Raw genomic sequence first — 26,145 nt, 5'->3', positions numbered from 1 at the left:
AGAAATCTCTGTGCAGATCACTGGGGTTTATTAAACCAAGCTTTTCTTCATGTCTTTGTAGACACTTTGTAGCATACAATTTATTTTATATAAACGATTTTTTATACCTGATAGCAAGAAATGTGGTTCAAACGTTTAAATAATTAGTAAGGGAGTCCACGTTCTTTTCGTCAGGAATAATATGAAATACTTTTGTAGATGACATTGATTTAGGACGTTAAACCTGACACCAAGACTGAGTTTTGAATAAAAAGTTTAAAGCGTCATGGGAAAGTAACTGGAGAGAAACGTTATAAAGAAAGTAGATGCACTAAAATAGCGCTCCCTCAAAAAGCTCCAAGTCAAACCGCCGGAATTCTAGGCATTAGTGCGCCACCACAGTGGACCTCAGAAACTCAGAGGATAGCCTACACTTTCTTACCTCGACGGTAACTATTCAGCAATAGCAAATGTTATATTAAATATTTACTAGACTATTAAGCAGCATTTAGGTATAATTTATAACTAACATATGCTGGAGTTCTGGATGATGCGTGCGCAATGGTGCGCAATTTAGTGAAAGAGCTTTGGATGTCAATTACGCAAATTAAATTTCTCTAAATTTAGGCCAAGTTTTTGATCTAAAATGAGCTTGGCAGTGAGATACACTTTAGGTTACTGTGTAAAACTCGGTCGCCCTGGGAGTAACACTGTGTGTGTTGCGTGCACATGCAGATAAAACGTGCATGTGAGCGCTGCACGGTTCAGTCACCAGGTGCAGCGCGCACAGCGCAGCCTACAACACACTCTCTATCCACTCCAGCAGCTGCACACACCGGACCCGCACACACACTCTTCTGCCGCTCCTTCAGTCATGTGGTTCATCAGTCTCACTCTGCTCATCCTGAAGTTGTCCGTTTTTGCCGAAGGATTTTCGACGTGCCAGTCGTACGATTTAGAGGATCACAAGTCGAAGAGGATAGAGGCGGTACGCGGCCAGATTCTGAGCAAACTGCGCATCCGCTCGCCGCCCGAAACTGAACCGAGCCCGCGGCCAGACAAGGTGCCCTTCGAAGTCATGCTGCTTTATAACAGCACCAAGGATCTGTTAAAGGATCGAGCCCTCCAAGCCGAGTCCGCCTGCGAGCGGGAGAGCAGTGAGGAGGATTACTACGCCAAAGAGGTACAGCGTATAGACATGATGCCGCGCACAGATTCCAGTGAGTAAAAACCTTCTTTTCTGTACTTAATCAAACAGGGAGCTTGGTCAAAAGTATTTGGACACATGATTATGTACATCCTATTTTAAAGACAAATTGTGTTAAAATACAGTGACATCTGTGTGATATTTTAAGCTAGAACAACAGCCACTCTTGTTGAAACATATCTGTGGGAATTTGTTCCCATTCAGTCAAAAGAGCATTTGTATGGCTGGGCACAGATGTTCAAGAAAGCCTCAAAAAAGCTCTGTTAACATCACTGGAGTTTCTTTAAACCAAGCTTTTCTTCTTGTATTTATAGACCCTGCTTTGTGCACATGAACAGGAAAGGGCCTTCCCTATATTGTTTATACAAAGTTAAAAGCATATAATTTCCTCTGTATAATTTATTACATCTGTTAGCATTTGGAGTACTGGAGTATCTGGAGAAAACAGAAGCTGGCTAAGAAAGAACATGCAAAACTCCTCACAGAGTGACTGGAGGCTGGGATTAAACCCATGCTGCTCTTATTTTAAAATGTTTATAAATGCAATAGAATTTTAAGTGTCTATAAATCATGGAAACTGTACAAAGTTTATAAAATAAATAGCAAAATATACATTTAATTGCAAAAGAAGGTCTGCAGAGCTAGAATTTACTTTAAATGATGCTGCTAGTCCTTATGACCTAAAGTTGGGCCGCAACATGAGTAAACCATTTGGACTCAATCTGCTTTAGTTATGATGTGTTATATAAACACCACACTGAGGTTCAAGTGTTCAAGGTGTGTTGCATCGATCAGCAGTTTGGCACAAGAAAGGCGAGGCTTATGACCAGAACAATAGTTCCCCACAGTCAGGTTTGGAGGTGGGTCAGTGATGATGTGGGGATGTTTTTCTGCTGCATGAATTGGCAGTCTTGACCATATGACCACATGGCACCATGGATTTACAGAAATACCAGGGCATTTTATAGAGGAATTTTCTGCCCTACGTGGTGAAATTAAACCATGGTGATAATTGAACTTTCCAGCAAGTCACTGATCCCAAAGCTTAGTTTAGTGGTTGAGAAATCTCTAGATTTAAATCAAATAGAATCCATTCAAATCTTTGTTAGAATTTTAAGAAAACAGTTGCTGCACAAAATCCATCAAACCTCAATGAGCTGGAAGTTTTTGCACAAGACGAATGGGTGATTTTGTTTTGTTTTATTAGGATTTTAATGTCATGTTTTACATTTTGGTTACATTCATGACAGGAATGGTAGTTACTCATTACACAAGGTTCATCAGTTCACAAGGTTATATCGAACACAGTCATGGACAATTTGGTGTCTCTAATTCACCTCACTTGCATGTCTTTGGACTGTGGGAGGAAACCAGAGCACCCGGAGTAAACCCTCGCAGACACGGGGACCCGGACCGGCCCACCTGGGGATCAAACCCCGGACCTTCTTGCTGTGAGGCAACAGTGAGACAAATGGGTGAAGATTCCACAAGAGAGGTGTCAGAAGTTTGTTAGCACTTAGTGAAATCACTTGTTAGAGTTTAACAAGGCAAAAGGATGTTCCTCCAAGTACTGAGGCGGGAGAAGGGGAGAGGGTTTGAATAACAGTGCAGATGGATGTTTGTCAAGAGAACTAGATGTTTTTCATTTAAACTCAAAATTGTCAACTTATGTTCTTAAATTTTTTTTATATATCAGTAAATATCTTTCTCTGTTTACTGAGACGTCTTGTATTGTGTGCAGTGTTGTTTATAGTGTTACTGTCTGTGGTGTTACTGTCTGTGGTGTTACTGTCTATGGTGTTACTGTCTATGGTGTTACTGTCTGTGGTGTTACTGTCTATGGTGTTACTGTCTGTGGTGTTACTGTCTATGGTGTTACTGTCTGTGGTGTTACTGTCTGTGGTGTTACTCTCTGTGGTGTTACTGTCTGTGGTGTTACTGTCTGTGGTGTTACTCTCTGTGGTGTTACTGTCTGTGGTGTTACTCTCTGTTACTGTCTGTGGTGTTACTCTCTGTGGTGTTACTCTCTGTGGTGTTACTGTCTGTGGTGTTACTGTCTATGGTGTTACTGTCTGTGGTGTTACTGTCTGTGGTGTTACTGTCTATGGTGTTACTGTCTGTGGTGTTACTGTCTGTGGTGTTACTGTCTATGGTGTTACTGTCTGTGGTGTTACTTTCTGTGGTGTTACTTTCTGTGGTGTTACTGTCTGTGGTGTTACTGTCTGTGGTGCTACCTCCTCTGTATCGTTTGACTTTTACAAAATGTCAAATATAATCATAGTGTTCAAATATCCAACAACTTCTTAGATCATGTTACAACAAGTAAAGATATAAATGACAAAATAAAAATAAAGGTAATGTTAATGTGGCCCAAGTTGTATTAAAATTATAATAGAAAATGAGCTTTTAAATTCATGGAATAATAAATCTAGTTAAAATTTGCCAAATTAAAAGCCAAAATGTTAACAATGTCACTTTGTTATTAATCATTTTAGCCAGTTTACTTGTGACATTGATTAAAGCAATAAGCCACGAGAGGCCGTGCATTACTGTGATTTTAGCACGGGGATGACGTTTTTGGCACGACGTGAAGCGGAGTGCCTAAAACTTCTTTCCCCGTGCTAAAATCATAACAGTAATGCACGGTCTCGAGTGGCTTATTGCTTTTATAAAACGGCGGTCAACAAAAAATATAATAAATACAACAATGTTTAATTCATAAATGTATTTATCGTGTATAAACTTACAAGAAAGCGTTCTTCCGCGACGCAAAATAGTTCGATTAACAGTGTTGCTAGGCAACATGAGGGCGAAAATAACATTAACTTTTTCGATTCAGTGGCGTATTAATATGGAATGATGTGAGGTGGTCCTAGGTGTGCATTTATCGGGGATTTTACAACGCTTCGAACGCGGCTCAGCCAATCAGATTTTAGGACCGGAACTATCCGTTTTATAATGAAGAATTATCCATTCATGCCGTAACTACAAACACATACTACAACATATCTTCTTGTATTTGACATAAACAAAATACCAATTTAATTTGGTATATAACAACCAGACCCTGGTTATTCTGATAGGACAAAATCCGGCCTCCCCAACATAACATTTATTCTCCCTAATGTAGATAATAATTTACTAAAAACTGCTACTGTTAAAAGTTTGCAGTAAGTAAATGGTTCTGTGTTCTGTTCCAGCTTTAAAAGTTGTAGTTGAATGTACATCATATAGCTGCACATAAAAATAGCTATTAAAAAATATACCTACATTTTATAGTTGCAGTCCAAAATGAACTAATTGTATGTATACCTGTTGTTTAATAAACCAATATCTTAGATCTTCAAATAGCCTAAATGAGTTTGTAGAAAGCTTAGGAGGGTACAGGTGTTGTTTTGGCACTATATGTGATTTTATTTAAATATAGGTTTTCAAAGAATGCTCTTGTTAATTCACAGATACAATAAACACAGTGCCACAGAGTCCATACTTCAAGGTGGTGAGGTTCGACATCTCTAACCTAGACAGGAACGCTAGCGCTCTTGTCAAAGCAGAATTTCGTATCTACAGGGTGCAAAACACACAGGCTCGCGCCTCAGAGCAGCGGGTGGAGATATACCAGGTGAGATTATTACACACAGCTTCATTAATGTGGGCAAGCATGAGGTTATTACTGCAAATCCTGCACTAGACAAGAAACAGCTGCTTATAATCATAATAAACAAAGTAAATAATTTAGATTCATTGTTAAAAGTTACAGTCTGTAACGCCACCTCCTGCCTTTTCTTCCTCAGGTTTTAAAATCAAATGATGTTACAAGTTCCTCACATAAATACATTGACTCCAGAACAGTACAGCCACGAGCCAAAGGAGCATGGCTGTCTGTCGACGTCACTGAGACTGTGAAAGAGTGGATGGCATATAGAGGTCAGACAGTTCACACACCAAAATTACATGAGGAAGCAGGGCTGCACCGTATGGAGAAACACTATATAGCAATTATATTGTTTCACATTGCAGTTGTAGTTTCTTAGGAATATATTGGAAACATACTGGTACATCCTGTAAAATGGTTAAAAATGGCTTGCACCGTTTTAACTTAGAGTACTAATGAGAGTTTTGTCCTGCAAATAACTGGCACTGTCTATAGGGAGCCTCTCATATAACATGTAGCAGTGCTTGTAAAATTAAACTGTTATGCAATACAACCTGAGTAAATGAGCCATATTAAGTTTCAGCTATCATATTTATTTTATAATTCTGTTTTACATTACGTATCTTGTAATTATGTAAGAACAGATGTTAAAAACAGTATGCTAATTTACTGATATTACATAATACATTAAAATGTGCATAAGTCACAATATTTTACAAGTTTGGTGCAGATGTTATTATTCTTTTTCTCTTACTAAATCAAAAATATGTTATTTAGCCAGCAGTGCCCAAACTGTTGCATTTGACTGTTTAGACACTTTTGTATTTTAAAAATTTATTCTAAATTCTTGTATCATGTTGCTGCCCAAATTTCTCCACAATTCATCAAAACACACAGAAATTCTTATTGTAATTAGCTGAGATTGGTCATGATCTGTACAGAACATCCTTGTTTCTACAATCACTGTCCATTTGATCAGCTCCACTTACCATATAGAAGCACTTTGTAGTTCTACAATTACTGACTGTAGTCCATCTGTTTCTCTGCATGCTTTGTTTCCCCCTTTTCCCCCTGTTCTTCAATGGTCAGGACCCCCACAGGACCACCACAGAGCAGGTATTATTTAGGTGGTGGGTCATTCTTAGCACTGCAGTGACACTGACATGGTGGTGGTATGTTAGTGTGTGTTGTGCTGGTAGGAGTGGATCAGACACAGCAGCGCTGCTGAAGTTTTTAAATACTGTTTCCACTCTATTAGACACTCCTACCTAGTTGGTCCACCTTTGTAGATGTAAAGTCAGAGACGATCGCTCATCTATTGCTGCTGTTTGAGTTGGTCATCTTCTAGACCTTTATCAGTGGTCACAGGATGCTGTCCATGGGGCGCTGTTAGCTGGATATTTTTGGTTAGTGGACTATTCTCAGTCCAGCAGTGACAGTGAGGTGTTTAAAAACACCAGCAGTGCTGATGTGTCTTATCCACTCATACCAGCACAACACACACTAACACACCACCACCATGTCAGTGTCACTGCAGTGCTGAGAATGACCCACCACCTAAATAATACCTGCTCTGTGGTAGTCCTAACTATTGAAGAACAACATAAAAGGGGGCTAACAAAGCATGTAGAGAAACAGATGGACTACAGTCAGTAATTGTAGAACTACAAAGTGCTTCTATATGGTAAGTGGAGCTGATAAAATGGACAGTGACTGTAGAGGTGGTTTTACTGTTATGGCTGATCTGTGTAATTAGAATTGATAGAGTTACTTTGCATATTGTAGAATCACAGATGAATAACAGTCATATTGTGCCGCCCTGCCATGAATCATTTCTGTTTTTTTGTAAAAATGACAACGTTTGTAGGCATTAATTTTCTCTTTATTATCTTCCCACTCAGAAAAGAACCTGGGTATGATGCTTAGTGTTCATTGTCCTTGCTGCACATTTCTTCAATCCGCAAACAATATCACGCCCAACAAGAGTGAGGAGCTGGAAGCTCGATTTGCAGGTCAGATTTTCTTTTCCTGCATAATCCAATCAGAATTTTTGTTTTATACTGATGTACAGTCAGCTTCAGAATTATTGAAGTGTAGTGACCAATAGCTATTGGTAGCTAGTCAGGCAATAGCTATGAAGAAATACATACATGACTGTGGAGGATGCTTGGAAGGGTAAAAAAAAAAATACAAGGATTATGCTTGAAAACTGGCAGAAGATTGTGGGTTTTGGAAACGGGTTCTATTATTTTGTCCTGTCATCATTTTTGGCAGCAATAATGTAAAAAGAATGGTTATACAGAAAAGGGCCTAATCTCCATTGTAAAGTATGATGGAGGGTGTTTCAGGGGCTGTTTTCCACCAATGACCATGGGAACCTTGTTAGGATATGTGGCTTCATGGATAAACAGACATTTTTGAAATTGAAAACTGAATCCTTGTACCATATAGATTTTTCCCCTTTTTTAAATGCAGTTCCTTCAATTAAACATTTCGCTGTCTAAAATGAACCAAAAATATTTCTACGGTTGTCCCCATCCTAACCAGAAGTGCCAATAATTATGGAGCTGACTGTGACTTCAAGTTTGGTTTCAGTGACCGTGCTGAAAAGTTGCCATGGTTGTTTACCGTGGTTTAGAGCCTGGCTTAAAAGCCCAGCAGAGGAAGCCTGGCAGATCCTAGTTTAGAACTCCAACCACATATTTAGCAGTAAAGAGCATTTATTCTGAAAAACCGCTGTTGCATTTCACAGGTGTTGATGATGACCTTATTCGCCAGCAGAGGAGGCCCAGTTTAACTAAAGGCCAGCTAGAGTTCAGTACTAAAACACCACACCTCATACTGACCCTTTTGCCTACGGATCGTTTGGAAAACCCAAACAGAAAGAATCGTAAGAAGAGGGCAGCCGCAGACTCGACATGCTTAAGGTACCATTTGAAATGCATGAATGCAACTGTGTAATTTAAGGGGAAATCAGACTTACAAATATCTGCAAGTGTGTGTAGCATGTATGAAAGAGTCAGTGTAGCTGATTATACTGTAAACTTACTGGTGTACAATGTGCCTAGTGTTTGCATGCAGTGACTTGCTTAGGGAGTGTCTTGTATTTAAGTGTAGAAGAAATCACAGCAATGTGCATAAACCTCTTCTGGGCACATGCTTTCTGATTCCTGTGTAAACTGTACACAATATAAAGAAATTATAAAGACATCTGGGCTACCAGACTGCTTACAAAACATTGTACTGTGCAGAAAATCCTCCTAACCAGTGATTTTGACATTCCGTATAAGGGATAATATCTTAAATTATCTTACTGAGCTAGAAACGGTGCAAAATTACATGAAATAAAGTGACTCATAGACCAGTCGATTTTTAATATGATCATTTTAGCATAACCATGCCCAAAAAATAACCTAAACTCATGATATATACAGTATATATTTTAATATATAGCATGATGTATAAAGCTTGCTTAATCATGAAGAGTGGCAGCTGTGTTCTCGTGGCTTTTACATTCATAAAAGACATGATATATTTCCTAAGATTTATAAAGAGTTTTAAAGACTGTTGTTATTTTATTGCTTGCTGCTCTAATAATCACAGTCAGATTAGCCCTTTTTATATAGGCAGAAAGATGTCACCTATTAATAATCACTAGTGAGTAATTTGGTCATGCCACAAGATTCAATGACATTATATAACTTTTTATGCAGCTAAATTAATAATTTGTGGACATCACTGAAATCTGAGGACTGTAAAGCTGTACTTGTCCATATATATTCACATCTGTGCTACTTTGATTAGATCCAAGAGTTCATTAGAATGCTCTTTCATATTTATTTTGATTTGATCAGTGGACTGTTGTGCCACACTGACAGGTGATTTCATGGGTTTGCTTTATAAAAAAAAGTTTACAAGAGTTTACGAGAACACCACAAAAAAAAAGATTTTTAAATGAATTGATGTTTATTCAATTTATTCAGAACCTTAAAATGTTCACAAACCAGTTTGTGTCTGTACTCTATTTTATTTTGTGTGTAAATTCTCTCACAGAAATGGAGATCAAGGCTGCTGTTTAAGGTCTCTGTACATTGACTTCCGTCGAGACCTAAACTGGAAGTGGATCCATGAACCAAAAGGTTACAAAGCAAATTTCTGTGCTGGTAACTGTCCCTACATATGGAGCGCAGACAATCACTACAATATGGTATGTATATGAAATGCAGTTTCCAAATGAATGCACCTTTTACTTTTTACTTAAAAATATATAAAATTATAAATACAATTATTCTTGATGTCTTGCTCTGTTTTTCTCAGATTTTGCCACTTTATAACAAATTAAATCCAGAGGCATCAGCGTCTCCCTGCTGTGTACCTCAGGACCTGGAGCCCCTCACTATTGTTTATTTCATGGGTCGTAATCCGCGAGTGGAGCAGCTCTCAAACATGGTGGTCAAATCCTGCAAATGCCGCTGACCAATAAAAATATGCAAGTGGAGGAACTCAAAAGATGGAGCTTCAAGGTGGTGCACAGGAGAGGATGCGGGAGGTGCAGTAGAGTATCGACAGTGTCTCTGGACAGCCGGAAGTCCCAGCATACACACCTGAGATGTTGGTGTGCATGTTCTTTCCTCAGGTTTCACTTATTTGGAGTTGACTCAGAGAGCTGATAAATGTATTCAAACAACGCTTTCACCAACTGAAACTGTTTCAGGTACATAATGCCATTAAATCTTATACTTCAGGTTTCAACGTTACTTTAATTATAGTGTTTTTATCTTTTTATCGGAGCTTCAGTTATATTACAGTATTCATGATGGTGGTAGTCAAAAAACACAGGGTGTTAAGAGAGTGAACCTAGTTGAGCAAGAGCAGGTTTTTGTAGAACTGTAGAGCAGTTTTGTTTGTTCTTCATTACGCAAATGTAAATAATTTCCACAGTCTGGTAAGAGTTGTAAACGTTTATATTTCAAATAAAAAAAATGATTACATGACTTTGAATTTGATAATCTAGAAGGACATTAAAGAAATAGTCTTGTGTGTTTCACTCTAAACTACCTATAGAAACGTCCACACACTAATTATATCTAATTTCTGTATTCAGAAAAAAGAATGGAAAAAGTTTACTTAAAACGTACATAATGAAGCAGTCAAACATTCAATTAAAACGTGTTTAGACTACATCTTCTGAGGTAGAACTTCTGCTGGGTACATGTGTTACGTGTGGAACAGTTGTGAAGATGGCAAAACAATAGTAATGTGTACTGTAAAAACAGGAAAGGACTAGAACTGTTTTACATTAATATTGTATAGTCAAGTTCTTAAATAAACACATAACTTTATACACAATTAGGATTTCAAAAATGTGAAATTACCTAGGATGGCTGCTTTAGATTATTTAACTTTTCATTCACACCTACCTGCAGATAGATCTGAAAGGCATTGGAGTATTTCAACAACTAACTGCAGTTATCCCTAAATAATAAAGTAATATACAGTATAGATGCAGGGTTTTTGTTTGTTTGGTTTTTTGTTTTATATATATTGATTAGCAGGGTAAGACTGAATAAATATTTTTTTTGGTAGGCTATCGTGGGCACTGACAGCCTGTGGTTGTGTCGTGAGCTGTGTGGACCAATGTGGTTCAGTCCTGTGCAACTCCGGCATAAACAGGATGGAAACAGTTTCCAAAAAAACACCAGATATAAATGCCTGGCATTCAGTCTGTGGTAACTCAGCAGAAAACAAGTCACGCAAAAAAACGGAGGCTGATAGCGATTTTCACGCCACCTATAACCTCCGGCACAAAGAGCGAGATTTTTACTACAAGTTTGTTTAAGTAACGCCTCAGTACTGACCACACACTCACCTACACTGCTGGATATTGGCATTCTCTGTATGTGGGAGGCTTTGTTGACCTACATATTGCGCCTGCTTATTTTTCTTTTTCTTTTCTCAACTAGCAAAGCCTCAATTTACTCTTTAAACCATAAAGTCCTCCCATCGCCTGCTACTGTTTGCTTTTTTGGAGGAGACATTACGTTTCTTGTGCTGCTCTAATGTTTATCTGAGTAACTCTGTGGCCGCTGAGGCCATGTGCAAGGAAATGAGAGGCTTTCTGTGTCTAGCTGCCAAAGTTAAAAGTGGAGAAATGCCTCTTCTTCCAGCCCTATAAAAACAACTTTTTATAACCCATGAAAAAACATGGTAAGTGCCATCTGAATGGCATCAACAAAAATATTGCATCTGCATAAGCAACTGCTACCTCACGAGACTTTACATACAATATTTGTATCTAAACATCTGTAGAGTAAGTTCAAGTTTCAGATCAGATGAATCTAAATTTTAGATTTTAACTTAGACTTAACCTTCATTTTTAAATGTTGCTTATTTCACACTATAGCAAGGCTACAATAAACTAGCATGTCCAATCTGGTCTTTTTTTCAGGCATTTGAATTACTTGTGGCGTCCACTTAAACAAAACCCATTTTTAAACAAGTTGGGAAATTTTTTTAAATGCAATAAAAACAAGAATCTGTCCTTTTTTAAATGCTCCTGACCCTTTAATTAACCAGCACATTTTTGAAGACCCCCCAATGAAGCATATTTATTCTGTGTTGCATCATCATTCCTGTTAATGACATTTTTTAATCGTTTGGGAACAGGATTTTAATTGTTGCAAGTTTAAATTGTAATTTTAGCTTGATGCAAAGCTTTAAAGTGCTCAACAGTTGGTCACCATTGTCTGATTCTCCTATTCATGATGCAGCATTCATTTTCAAAAAAGGACAAACCTGGACTGCTGGCTCCAGATTTGCACAATCTGTGGCTACAAAGCTACACTGAAATAACCATGGACTTCCTGGGAATAGATGGCATGGTCTTCTTAATAGCAGCACGTGTCTCTCTAAAATCCCCATATATTCACATTTGTCTGATTTAATATGTGTATTCTTATTATTTAAGAATATTACTTATTATTTATTTATTATTTAAATACATTTGACCTCTGTATCACTTTATATTAATACCCCAGATTAACAGCCAGTTGAAACATGCAAATAGTAGACTGGCTACAGTCTGTCGAGTGTCTGGTGTGTTCTGCGGTAAACTGGAAGCCTGCCCGGTGTGTATTGTTGCTTTCCCCAACTCTCTAAATGCTCACTGATGCTGGACAAGAACGCCTGGCTTGCATGACATTAAGTGTACAGTGGGGTCGAGGTCAGGTCACTGTGCAGGCCACAGGAGTTTCTCCACACCAAATTTTCCAAACCATGTCATTATAGACCTCACTTTGTGCACAGGGGAACAGTCATAGTGAAATAGTAAAGAATCTTTCCCAAACTGTTGCCACAAAAGTAAAAGCATATCATTCATTTTTATAATTGATTGCATACGCTTGTTAGAAATTGTTAGGCGCAGTATTTTAGTCTTTTTTTCCTAAGATGTCTTTCATTAATTAGTTGTTTTAAATGTAGAGACTGTCACATCAGAAAATGTTTTTAGGTTGGAGTAAAATCTAAGCTGAAATGTCATAGTCCATCCATTAAATCCACAGAGATTTCTCCTACACTCTGTCCTACTTCCTTCCTACAACCTCTCCAAACCACAAAATAAACCAGCGCAGGCTTGGTTCAGATGGAAGTCATATTCATAGGCTTTTTTGCGGACACTTAATGAAAGTGTAGTCAAATTGGGTTGGATTGTAGAGTTTTAAAATGACACGAGGAATAAATTAACTGTTAATTATAATTTACTACATATTTGAGAACGCTGACTACATTTACACTGCAGGTAAAAATTTTGAAAATAATTGTAAAATATTGAATGCTACTGTAACAAACAAACCTCAATTTCAAAAAAGTTGGGACAGTGTGTGAAATGCAAATTATAACAAAACTTGACTTGTATTTGAATTACAACCCCATACAATAATTATTATTTATAAACTTCATGGTTTTACACAACAATGTACTTTCATTCATTGTCTGTTTTACCATCGCTTTATCCTGGTCAGGGTTGCAGTGGTCTGATTTATTGGGCAAGAAGGAGGAAACATCTTGGACAGGTGGCCAGTCCTTCACAGAGCAGACACACACACACACACACACGTACACACAAATTCTAGTAGCTCCAATGAACCTGACTGCAAAATACTTAAAGAAAAAAGTCAGTAGGCCCAAAAGGGAGAAAAGCAGCTTATCAAGCAGATCACAACAGATTTTCTGGGCAAAATATATATAAAAAACAACTAAAAGTATCCAGATGCATCATTGCTGTGAGCGTAGTGAGGCAGTGTTAGGCGGGGCTGAGCTTCAGGCCCTCAGAGGTAGAAATTAGTGAAGCTTTGCCGGCCCTGTGGTGAAGCTCTTCACCAAACTACCATCATGTGTTTGTCCTCTTGGATCTAAATACCACCTTCACTATATGCACCCAGCACTTATCCCTGGAGTCTGGCTTTTTCAGAGCCCCTACAAAAGCCATTCCGAGAGCTGTCTCCCGCTGGCCTGAAACCATTTTCTCTCTCATTCGCCAGTGTGGACGTTTAAAAGCTCATTTGGACCGCACTGGTCACAGTAATCTGCATCTGTTTTAACTTTTCCATAAACACGTTGTTTTTCTTTGCAATCTACATCAGGTTTTTTTTTTTTTTTTTTTACATATTGTTTGATTAGATGTTTGGAAGGTGATTCTGTGGAATAAATAATTATATGAAGAATCAGGTTACTGTGACTATTTCAGTTTCAGTCACATAGCTTCAACTATGATTTTAATATTAATAATAATAATTTAATAGCATTACGTTGAGTAAGACTGTAGACACGTACAAAATATTCTCTACTAAACTCTATCAGAGTAAAATAATAAAAAAAATAGGTGACCAAAAAAAAATCAAATTAATTCGGTCTGGTCGACATAAGAGGGCGCCATCTGCTCATCCACTGTTCAATTCACAACTAACTGATATAAAGATATACACCGATCAGCCATAACATTAAAACCACCACCTTGTTTATACACTCACTGTCCATTTTATCAGCTCCACTTACCATATAGAAGCACTTTGTAGTCCTACAATTACTGACTGTAGTCCATCTGTTTCTCTGCATGCTTTGTTAGCCCCCTTTCATGCTGTTCTTCAATGGTCAGGACCCCCACAGAGTAGGTATTATTTAGGTGGTGGATCATTCTCAGCACTGCAGTGACACTGACATGGTGGTGGTGTGTTAGTGTGTGTTGTGTTGGTATGAGTAGATCAGACACAGCAATGCTGATGGAGTTTTTAAACGCCTCACTGTCATTGCTGGACAGAGAATAGTCCACCAACCAAAAAAATATGCAGCCAACAGCGCCATGTGGGCAGCGTCCTGTGACCACTGATGAAGTTCTAGAAGATGACCGACTCAAACAGCAGCAATAGATGAGCAATCGTCTCTGACTTTACATCTACAAGGTGAACCAACTAGGTAGGAGTGTCTAATAGAGTGGACAATGAGTGGACACGGTATTTAAAAACTCCAGCAGCACTGCTGTGTCTTATCCACTCATACCAGCACAACACACACTAACACACCACCACCATGTCAGTGTCACTGCAGTGCTGAGAATGATCCACCACCTAAATAATACCTGCTCTGTGGGGGTCCTGACCATTGACGAACAGGGTGAAAGCAGGTTTAAAAAGTATGTAGAGAAACAGATGGACTACAGTCAGTAATTGTAGAACTACAAAGTGCTTCTATATGGTAAGTGGAGCTGATAAAATGGACAGTGAGTGTAGAAACAAGGAGGTGGTTTTAATGTTATGGCTGATCGGTGTATATTCATCTTGTTTTATATATTTCTACACACCTGACATAAAACAATGCGCTTATAATAAATGCAGCTAAAAGAAAGTTATGATAACGAAATAAAAAAAATCAGTTGCAATTAAAAGGCTGGTAGCCTTTTGTAATTACCTGGATTCATGCATAAATTAGTACCTGATTCTGTCCAGATGAATAGCTCACAAGTTAAGTATTTTATTGTTAAATATATTGATCATTCATTCCCAGTTCATGCTCTCTGAAACAGTCATGTGAACGTTTGGGCTAACTGCAAAAAAGTACAAAAAATTAAGTATCAAATAAAATTCTTAACATAGCCGTAAATATTCACTTAATGACATGCTCTATGCATAGTGAATACAATAGTTATTCGAGCGTCCTGAGTCACTTTTTAAATGGTGGTGGTGTTGGGGGGTTTGATGGAGGTTGAAATTCACTGCTACATGCTCTCTCTAGCCCTAAAGAACCTCTGTAAGGAAGCTGCCTTCTCATCTTGGGCTTACTAGATATGTTCAATCCAGCTCCAGGCAGTTTGATGCGGTCGCTCAGAGTATCTGAAGACTCATCGATGTATGCAAAGTTTTCACCAAAAAAGTCCAAAAGAGAGGGGCGTGGCAGAGAAGAAGGAGTAGAGGGAGAAAAAGGAGCTGGAGGAGGAGTAGTAGATGGGAGATTTGTGTTACTTCTCACCAAGACAACAGGGACATCCTTCATACTTGTTTGCTTACTCTCGGCTTCGGCCGCTGAGCCTGATCCCTGTGAGTTCCACTCCGACTCAGACCAAGATTCTGATGGAGTTTCGGATATGGAGTCGGAACCCGAAACTGACCTTGATGCAGGCAAGGAATCTGATCTCAGTTCAGACCGTGAGACAGGTTGTGATCTTTGTTCTTTTGTCAGCTGTGATCCAGGCCTCATTTCAGATCCTGTGTATAATCTAAATAAAACCAAAGCATCATATTATAACTTGTTATTAAGCCGTAAATAAGCAAGTGAAACATGGAGATTCTCAAACCTGGTGTCAGATGCAGAGTTATATCGGGAACCAGGCCAGCTCACGACCAGATGGCCATTTTCCCGGATGGACTCGGCCCCTAGGGAAACATCAAGTGGAAGCCCATCCAAAGCAAGCCTCGGACGGCGCCGATTGGCACCACGGTGGCGCTTCTTTCTACGTCTCCGCTGAAGCTGGAAAGGGTCATTAAGGTCCAGGGGGACAGGGATGCGGAAATCCATAGACATGTTTTGGATGTTTTGGGTCCAATCTGTGGCATGGGCTCTGAGCTCCTCCATCTTAAGACAAACATTTACCATCAATCTTCAGCTTTGTTATGATCAGGTGGGTCCGAAGACTACTTGGAAACACTGGGTGCAGGAAAGGAAGACACCCTTTCCAATGCCAGTGCATTCCAGGGCATCACACATTTATCCATTTACTCACCCACACATGAGAGCAATTTAGAGTAAAATCTACACATTTTTAGAAAGTAGAGAAACCCATGTGAACATGGGAGGAAAATCCCCTCCTCACACAGAGTGACTAAATTTTAGATTTGCATCCCAGGAATTTGGAGCGGTGCAGCACTAAAAAGGAACAATAATGCAAAAACTTCACTCCCCGAATCTGCCTTTACACAGAAGTGCACTGTATCCTTTACTGCTAAAGAGACAGTTTTGCATTGTAGCTGTATCACTTTTTTCATAGCTTTTCAATCAATGGGGCAAAAAAAATAGTATAGTCTGAGCATTTCTTTTTTTTAATACAATTATACTGAGTAGTTCATTGGTAAGTTAAAATGATGCATTTTGGAACTGGGAACTAACCAAACTGCCAAACTTTAAGACCAAAGCTGGGCACACCAGGTATCAGAAATTAGAAGCAGAAAATACATTGTTACACTATTTTTGTAGATGAGGCTGGGAATTTATTCTCTTATTACAAATGTAAAAAGTTAAGAATTAGTAAAGTGAGTAATCTGGCTGTTGTTGTCTGAAAGAAATAGAACAATAAGAAATTATTTAAATTGTTTGACAAAAACTAGCTTTATGAATGAACCTTAACATGTTTACCACGAGAGAATGGGTGTATGCTGCCCTGTAATGAACTGGTGCCTTGTCAGGGGTGTATTACTGCTTTGGGACCAGTATTTCCAGGTAGCATTGGGCCCAAGATAAAGTAGCTGCTGAAGATGAATAAATGACTTCCAGACACTATTTTACTAATTAAGAAACTCACACCACGCACCTCTGCCCTGGTTTTCTTGGAGAGCATTCGGAGCCAGTTTCCTATCATCGTGAGGATGGAAGCAAAATAGGCCAAACCAAACACGATCCACAGCCACACCAGGGGCTTGTACATAGGGATGAGGTTCCTCTGGTTATCTAAGAGTCACAGGGAGGAACAGTCAAACTTAAACTGAATCCTTATGACCAAACTCAAGGTTTCATTAGATGTATGGAAAGCCTTTCTAATTAAATATGTAAATAATTAATAAATAAATATGTAGAGAATCAGGTTAATGCACATAAATGCACATTTTCAGCTGCAAAGCTCCAACTATAATATTAGTAATATTTATATTTCCAGTAAATTAATCTATTAATTAATAGTGATAGCTCAGTGGTTAAGGTACTAGACTAGTAAGCAGAAGGTTGCCGGTTCAAGCCCCGCCACCACCAAGTTGCCACTGTTGGGTCCCTGAGCAAGGCCCTTAACCCTCAATTGCTCATTGTGTAAGTCGCTTTGGATAAAAGCGTCTGCTAAATGCTGAAAATGTAAATGTAAAATGTAAATTAAGCCAGTAGCAAGCAGCTAGTCTAAATCACTAAGAATAAGATTTGTGAACTTAGATCCTTGGCTAGAAACATAATTTACAGGCACAATTTAAAATTTAATTGGATTGTTGAAACTTCACTGTAATTAACCTCTTCCACAAATTCCCAGGGGAAATTAGCTTAATTAGAGACTGGATAATTAGAAACCATGCATGAGGGGGAAAAAGCATGAGATTTCCAGTAAAGCCAACGTAAATGCAATAGACTGCTTCCTAACCACATTTCCTACCTGCTACATAGTCACCAAAGCCCACAGTTGTCAGTGTGATTACTACAAAGTACCCTGCCTCCAGAAGCGTCCAATTTTCCACTTCCTGAAACACCAGGGTTGGTAAGGCAATGAAGATCAGGCAGCCAATCAGAATGGAGCACAGTGCTGATATGACCCGTACGCTCGTGTGGCTTACTTTCTTCTGCTGTTATAAAAATAATTCAAGACCATTTAAGATTATAAGAACCTTGTGAAAACAAAGATAGCAGATAATTTTGATTCTTTAAAATAACCACATTTCACATTAATAACAGTTTGCAAACTCTCTGCATTCTCTCAACCATCATAATGAGGTAATTCTAGTCTTTAAAAAGTTCCCACATGCTAAGTACTTCATTCAGCTAAGCATTAATTAAATCAAGAGTGTCTAGACATTTGATTTCTAGTAAATTCCTTTTTGTGGTCTTGGTCTTAAAAATGCTGGTCTTGCTTTGGGTCACAAGGGATCGTCTATGTTCTTGTAATCCCCTTTTATTACACTACCTATCTTTTAATTGCATAAAAAGTGTGATGCATCATTTAATGAATGATAAAAGTATGTTGTCAACACTTACCCGGAACAAGGTTTCTATTTTTGCCACTGCTCTCCTGAGTATAGTTCCCAAATGATCCCCCACTCCAGCTAACAGTATTCCAAACATGGGAATCCCGACCAGGGCGTAAAATATACAAAACAACTGCCCTCCTTCTGTCTTTGGAGAGAGGTTTCCAAAGCCTGGGCAGAAAATTGTGGAAGACTGTGGATGAAGTATTAACAGCAAAAATGTCCAAAAAGAAATTATAACTTTAATCAAATTAAAATCAGTAACCCTCTTACCAATGGTGGTGATGATGGTCCCGCAGAAGAAGAAGGCATTGGCTAGATCCCACCTGCTTGAGAAATTAGCACTGCTTCTTGCATCCACACCAGCTTCAATTGCATCGATTACTTTCTGCACAAAGATATGTTTTATTATTGCCCCTTAACTTTATAACTGGTTTTACCACCTTTAGCAAAATTTACAGCAATTAAAAAAAACTGATTTCACTTTCTTTTTTTATTTTATTTTCATGTTTTGGCTTTGGGGCGGCACAGTGGCTCAGTGGGTAGCACTGTCGTCTCACAGCAAGAAGGTCCTGGGTTCGATCCCCCAGGCTGAGCGGTCCGGGTCCTTTCTGTGTGGAGTTTGCATGTTCTCCCCGTGTCTGCGTGGGTTTCCTCCAGGAGCTCCGGTTTCCTCCCACAGTCCAAAAACATGCAGTCAAGTTAATTGGAGACACTGAATTGCCCTATAGGGTGAATGGGTGTGTGTATGTGTGTGTCTGCCTTGCGATGGACTGGCGTCGCGTCCAGGGTGTTACTGTGTGCCTTGCGACCATTAAAAAGCTGGCATAGACTCCAGCACCACCACCCTACCCCCCACAGTGCAGTAACAGAACCTGGACAGGAACTCCCTCTCCCCTATTCCCCCAGACATAGCCAATTATGTCTGTATGTAGATGCCCAACTGGCAGAAAGTACTGCTGGGGATTCAAATCCTCACTCCTAGTGGTAGTGGGCTTACACGACTTTTAATAAAGAGATGAAAAGTTTAATTGTTTGTGTGTTACTAGTTTTGGCCAGATGTGTTTGTGTATTTTTATTAAGTGAACAGACCACGTTGTACTAATTTTACTCTAGCAAGTCATAATTATCAGAATGTTTATGTTTACCTGAGCATATAAATGTACCTGAGTGAACTCACTGAGGCTGCTCTGTTGAACACAGTTGTGGTTGTTCAGGAAGGCGAGTCGTGAGCTGAGCAGCTCCTCATAAGCCTGTTCTTCTTTGGGAGCTTCCAGCCAGCCAAACACTAGTGCTCCAATCACCAGATACAGCAGCACAGCAGTCAGGATTGTAAGCAGTGTCGAGCAACGCATGGTTTCTTTGTCTCCTCAGGGATATAGACGGGGCTGTCAGATCTACATCAATGAACTGGAGAGGAAATGGTCTTTCTAGTAGGAGTCTGTTTTCCCTAACAATATAAGATAAAACCAGAAAGCGAAAAACAAGAGCTGATAAGAATCTTTATGCAGTATAGGTTTATGTACCACATTTGAGGGCTAAAGGTCACCTATGACAATTTGCCGTCATTCCAATCTGCAGTTTTTTTCTCCTCCATCACAGAGATCTGGTATCTTTCGGTCTTCCATACATCAGACCTCGTTTACTGACACCTAAAGCAACCTGTGGAGCACAGCAGTCAAAACAATGGGTTTATGTCGAAAGGTGTTGGCGCAACCCAGACGAGAGACAGACTATCATAAGCATAACAGATGGGAACACAACAAATGACGCCATAGTAACAGATCCTCCGGCGAGGGTCTGTGTAAACACAGCATTCTTAAGCTTAGTGACAGGATCCTGATGTACAGCAGGACCTTCAGCATCACGGGCACGTGGAGCAGCCTGTAAGACTAGCAATACAAAACTGACTAAAGAATAAAGCAAATGCAAAATGTTAAAAAATTATAAAATAAGTCAGACTGCTAACAAAATTTGTGCAACAGTTCCCAAGACTAGGATGTTATAGTTTTATTAATGTTTAAAATCAGGATTTAAAATGTACTTGTCTGATCTGACTTAATCATATTTTGTGGTTATTTTTTAATACAAGATACAAGATTATTATTATTTCTGTACTTTATGATTGCTGACTCTTAATTAAGAATACTTCATGAACAGAAACATAAATATTGCTATAAACACAATAACAATAATAATTCTTATTATTATAAACAACTTTTTTTTATTCTTTATTTGTAAAAATGCTATAAAAAAGGGAGAATTGACAGCTGCTCTAAAAATTGTGCAAATAAACAGCTTTAGCACAACAGAGTGTGCAGCATTTCTAATCAAAAGGTTCTGTGTTAAAAGTCTAAAATCCATCAATAAGTTTTGAATGAATTATTCTGATATATAAAAGCATATAGTCACAGGTGCAGGTCAGATTGCTGAGGAACTTGACTGTCACTACATCCTAAATGCTGTAAACAGTGAATGTGTTAATAAATATTAAATAAATACAATGAAAATTTAATCATTTAAGAATTAATGTATTCATTCCACTAAATAGACACTGTGGATTAATAGTGATTTCCATTCACATATAATGATTTATTTTACAAAATCTTTATCCTGCTCCATATTCTGTAAATGTAGGATTCTCTGTTCGTTATTAATTCTCATTTTTGTCTGAAGTGTCATTCAAAATTAAAAACATCAAACTATTAAGAATATGATTAATTGACATGACTCATTCTAAAAGATTTGGTAAACCAACTGTTGCTTTCCAGCAATTTGACAGATCAATATTTTGTTAATATTTACACAGCAAAAAAACATGATATATTAGATTATACATATTAATGTTTAAATACAATAAAATAAATGATTGAACATATGCTGGATTTATATAACTAACTACCTATTATATATAATAACTACATATTTATATAATAAAACTGAAAAGGCACTGTCTGTAAAACAAGCAATCAAACAAGACATATGATGGGTAGATTAAAACCTGCTTTTATATTACAACATCATACAGCAAAAGAAAAGCAGTAAAACAGTAATAAATAAAAAAAACAGTAAAATGCTGTTAATCATTAGTACAGTTAAGCTCAGTAATAATTGTGTATTGCTTCATATTCTCAGCACAGCTGTAGCAGTATTATTCAAACAAGAGTAAGATAAGGTTTTGGTTTATGAACTAAACCATCCAAACATTTGATAAGGTGGCCATAATTAGCTGAATAAACAAACCATTAAATTGATAATAATGATTTAAGACATTTAAAGTACTTCCAAAGATATGCACCTGTGCAACAATGTACATTATGACCATATCTATACCAGTATAATACATATTAAAGCTAAACAAATCCTACAGCACATTATCATGCATTAAAGTTTTACAATACAACACGCCTCAATGAACAAAAAATTCAATTGAAAAACACATCTAATGTAGGCTCCATGCCGCTTCTCTTACCTCTTTAGATGCAGAACTGAGATCCCAGCATGTAACAGTGAGGAGTTCCCTCTCTGCAGTAAACTATAGTGACTGTCTGCAAACATACACCGGGTGTTTCCCCATTCTCAGGCCTTTACATCAGCCTGCCAGCACAGGAGAAAAAGAACAGAAGATGTAGGAGAGAAAACAGAGAGCACAGAGATCAGAGAAGCCCTGGAGATGGAATAACAGAGAGGAGGAGGATAGAAGCAGGGAGGTAGAGATGCGAGTTATGCTTGCACTTGTATGCAACTGTCCCATAGTGCAAACATACATACAACTAATACGTTCAAATGATCTGGTGATGTACCCCACGTATGCATCTCTTAAAGACATAACATAGATAAAAACCATCCTTATGTGTGAGTAAACAAGTGTGTGATGCACTGCAAAGAATTGCCACCTTGTCAAAGGTGTGTTCTCAGCCTGCACCCAGTGTTTTGGGGAGGCTGTGGACCTACCCCCTAAGATTCACACAAGATTTTACACACGTAGCACTCAGGGGGTGGGGGTAGGGGGGTGAATAAGCTTTGTCCTGTTCCCAGGAACAAATATATTAAACAACAATTAATAGAAAACACTAAAGACATACAGCTTTTACACCTTAAACACAATCGTCAGTCCTGTATGTAGGAGCATCATTTGGGACAAAATAAAATAATAATAAGATTTAATATCATCAACCAATAATCTACATCTTAACAAAAAGAAAGCACTGTCGCCTCACAGCAAGAAGGCCCTGGCAGTCCGGGTTCTTTCTATGTGGAGTTTGCATGTTCTCCCCGTGTCTGTGTGGGTTTCCTCCCACAGTCCAAAGACGTGCAAGTGAGGTTAATTGGAGATACAAAATTGTCCATGACTGTGTTTGACATTAAACTTGTGAACTGATGAATCTTTTGTAACAAGTAACTATCCTGTCATGAATGTAACCAAAGTGTAAAACATGATGTTAAAATTCTAATAAAAAAAAATACATAAAAAAGGAAAAAAATGCAAACAAAAAACATCATGGTTGTTTTTTTAAAGATAAAAGTGTATAGGCTTGCATAGCTGAGCTCTCACTTTAATATCATTGAGAATGTATGAAGGATTTTGAAATTAAGAGTCCATCAGAGAACACCTGTAATGTGGGAACACTGTGAAATTAACGGACGTCAAAAAGAACCAATCAAAAATAAAACTGTAATGCAGCAAAAAGCAGCAATTTTTTCTTATCACTGACGCTTTGGAAATGGAATTGGCCTTCATATGAGAGCACAAGCCAGATGTAGATGTAACCTACAAGGCCAAAACTCTACTAAAAGTGTTACAAATCACTCAGTTCCACTCTAAATCTGTATCAGCTCAAAGCAAAACTGAGCTAAGACATTTAAACCAACATCAAATGACTTGTTTCTTAAAAACTCAGCAGTAATGATTTGAACTAGCAGGATTTGGATCAACTTCCTCAAAATGAGAATCACAGCAAGACTTTTTAGTCTTAGGTCCAAAACAAAAAAAATCATCTTCCTAGAGAAATACTGCATATATTTACACTTTTGTGTAAACAGAGAGTCACTTAATGTCAACATAATTCAGCCCCAAGGGCGGCACGGTGGCTTAGTGGGTAGCACTGTCGCCTTACAGCAAGAAGGTCCTGGGTTCGATCCCCAGGCGGGGCGGTCCGGGTCCTTTCTGTGCAGTTTGCATGTTCTCCCCGTCTGCATGGGTTTCCTCTGGGAGCGGAGCTCCGGTTTCCTCCCAAAGTCCAAAAACTTGCAGTCAGGTTAACTGGAGACACTGAATTGCCCTGTAGGTGAATGTGTGTGTGTGTGTGTCTGCCCTGCGATGGAGTAAGTCCTGTCTAGGGTGTTACTGTGTGCCTTGTGCCCATTGAAAAGCTGAGATAGGCTCCAGCACCCCCTGCGATCCTAATTGAAAAAGCGGATAAGAAAATAAATGAATAACCGCTCCAACCTGGTCAGGGTCTGGGTGGTCCAGCACCACATACTTACACCTTAGAAAACACCGTCTGCATGTGTTTGGGAGGTTTAATGGAAACTATATGGACAAAGAAGAACATGACAAACTTCTTACAGATTGTTGTGCCCAACCATACTGCCCCTGTAGGCATTTGACCATTAAAAACACAGACAAGTTGAGAGTTTAAGTTATTTTTACACTTTAATAGAATAGTTTCCACATTGTAGGTTCATACAGCTTAGAAAGTATTGGAGGAAATTAAGTTAATCAGATCAAGTGTCCTTCAAACAACAAGAAACATGTACAATTAAAAGAAAACATTACAACGTTACAAGAAGAATCTAGCATTAGAAATGCCTAGCCTGACATAAAAAACACGTAAACATTACACAAACTACAAAACAATTCAATAAAATATATTAATTTCATTTAAAAAACAAACTTTCAAAACCTTTGTTCTGCAGAAGGAACAGTACAAATCTCTTGTTGAAGTAAGATCAACCAGGCAGGGCAAACAGATAGTGTGCGAGTGTGTACACACACACTCCAACACAGATAACCATACAAGGAGCGGAAACAGGCCCAGGTTGAGTCATACTTTTGCCCTCATGCTCTCTTCAAGCCTTTAATGTACCTTATTTCCAACAAATATTAATCTACAGCAGTGCAAAAACAAACATCTATTAACAAAAAGGAAAGACATTCACAGGGTTTGAGTGTTTTCAAGGCAAATCTACCACAGGTCAATGTAAACATATTTTCACTACATTTAAATAAAGCATCACTTTTCAGGTAGAGAACGAGCACAAGTGAATCTGTAAGAAAACGAGTGTGCTTCAGTAGGCAGCTAATCAGAAACATTCTACTTTACAATGGTCACCCTTCACTACTAAGTTTGCGATGCTTATTTAACAGCAGCCTGGCAGCTTCCAATGCAGCTTCTCTGCAAAGCTGCACATCCCAACAACATCCAAAAGTTAAGCCATTCAAAACTATGGAAAATGATTTAAGTAAAAGTGAATCAGCCCAGGTGAACAATGCATGTGTCTGTACAGGAATGAGAACCTTGTGCATTGCAGGACTGTGCTACGGATCAGTATCTTCATCATCTTCCTTTAGCAGCGGCTCTCTGAGCGAGAGGGGTAAAGCATCAGTTCCCAGAAGTCCCCTGCGCAAAACATACGGACAAGCAGGTCCGCTGGGAATATCAGCAAAACCTGTGGAGAGAGAAGGGAAGTATTTTGTAAAAATTGCTTTGGCTTAACCTGATTTAAGCTGAACATATGAATTTTATAGTCATAACATATAAAGGACACAAATACAAATACATTTTAGCCAGTAAAAAAAATTATTAACTGTTAAATAGAAACTAAAATTAGTACTAAATATACTGGCCTTTATTCAAAGTAAAAAGATGGAAGCTTAAATTGTGTAGCAGTAAATTACACTAGCAGGCGGCACGGAGGCTAAGTGGGTAGCACTGTCGCCTCGCAGCAAAAAGGTCCTGGGTTTCATCCCCAGGTGGGGCGGTCGGAGTCCTTTCTGTATGGAGTTTGCATGTTCTCCCCGTGTCTGCGTGGGTTTACCCCGGGTGCTCCGGTTTCCTCCCACAGTCCAAAGACGTGCAAGTGAGGTGAATTGGAGACACTAAATTGTCTATGACTGTGTTCGATATAACCTTGTGAACTGATTAACCTTGTGTGTAATGAGTAACTACCGTTTATGTCATGAATGTAACCAAGTGTAAAACATGACGTTAAAATCCTAATAAACAAACAAATTACACTAGCCCACTACCACTGAGATTAGGGGTTTGACTCTGCACCACTATCTGCTGGTCAAGCGTCTACAGGGAGGACAGGAAGGGGAGCTGGCCGAATAGCCTAACCATTTGGAGGTGTAATTGTCAGTGCGCTCTCAGTGCTAGCCCCAAGCCTGCATAAAATAAGGAGGGTTGCGACTGTAATGGTTTGAGCATGTGCAAAGGAGGGAGGCGAGTTCTATTGGGAGAAGGGTGCTAGGATGGAGGAGGAGGTTGGGTGACAGAGGAGGATGTGCAGGACAGGGCAAGAAGGAGACGGCTGATTCGCTGTGGCAACCCCTAACAGGATCAGCCGAAAGAAAAGTAGACAGATTCAAGAGCTGTGTAATAAAAGTAAATATATCACAACATTTGGGATACAACTTAAAAAAAAAAAAAATGAAATGAATATAAAATAAGTAAAATAATAGTGATGATGGGCTGGCATAATAGACCTGAGTGCCCGTATTATTTTTACAGGTAATTTTGTGAACATTTTTGTGTTTTTTACGTTTTTTTTTTTACGTGGAAATGGCAGCTTGACGCTGATCACTTTAAAGCTGCTTTAAG

At 38.6% G+C, this 26,145-nt stretch overlaps 3 protein-coding genes across 4 annotated transcripts in view; 1 reads left to right on the top strand and 2 right to left on the bottom strand.

Annotated features, from left to right (window-relative positions):
• Window positions 1-853: 853 nt before the first annotated feature.
• Window positions 854-9,835, top strand: tgfb5 (transforming growth factor, beta 5). The gene is made up of 7 exons (XM_063000400.1): window positions 854-1,199; window positions 4,645-4,808; window positions 4,981-5,113; window positions 6,743-6,853; window positions 7,594-7,768; window positions 8,895-9,048; window positions 9,159-9,835. The coding sequence occupies exons 1-7, from the start codon at window positions 854-856 to the stop codon at window positions 9,315-9,317; spliced, it is 1,242 nt and encodes a 413-aa protein (XP_062856470.1). The 3' UTR covers window positions 9,318-9,835.
• Window positions 9,836-14,855: 5,020 nt separating this feature from the next.
• Window positions 14,856-19,674, bottom strand: kcnk4a (potassium channel, subfamily K, member 4a). The gene is made up of 7 exons (XM_062999747.1): window positions 19,486-19,674; window positions 18,593-18,707; window positions 18,330-18,490; window positions 17,734-17,920; window positions 16,915-17,051; window positions 15,685-15,962; window positions 14,856-15,606 (listed from the first exon to the last, which is right to left on the bottom strand). Exons 1-7 carry the CDS (start codon window positions 19,672-19,674, stop codon window positions 15,054-15,056), a joined length of 1,620 nt encoding a protein of 539 aa, XP_062855817.1. The 3' UTR covers window positions 14,856-15,053.
• A 4,302-nt stretch (window positions 19,675-23,976) lies between these two features.
• The window catches only part of si:dkeyp-115e12.6 (centromere protein F), a 29,661-nt gene continuing 27,492 nt past the window's right edge, over window positions 23,977-26,145 (bottom strand). For both annotated transcript variants that reach the window (XM_063000396.1, XM_063000397.1), the window contains exon 16: window positions 23,977-24,991. In XM_063000396.1, the coding sequence (XP_062856466.1) occupies window positions 24,861-24,991 (131 nt within the window). In that variant the 3' untranslated portion in view covers window positions 23,977-24,860. The remainder of the gene's footprint in view (window positions 24,992-26,145) is intronic.

The sequence above is a fragment of the Trichomycterus rosablanca genome, chromosome 8, assembly GCF_030014385.1.
Source record: "Trichomycterus rosablanca isolate fTriRos1 chromosome 8, fTriRos1.hap1, whole genome shotgun sequence".
Lineage (NCBI taxonomy): Eukaryota > Metazoa > Chordata > Actinopteri > Siluriformes > Trichomycteridae > Trichomycterus > Trichomycterus rosablanca.
Note: the sequence above shows the minus strand (reverse complement) of the source record. Positions and strands in the feature narration are given on the sequence as shown.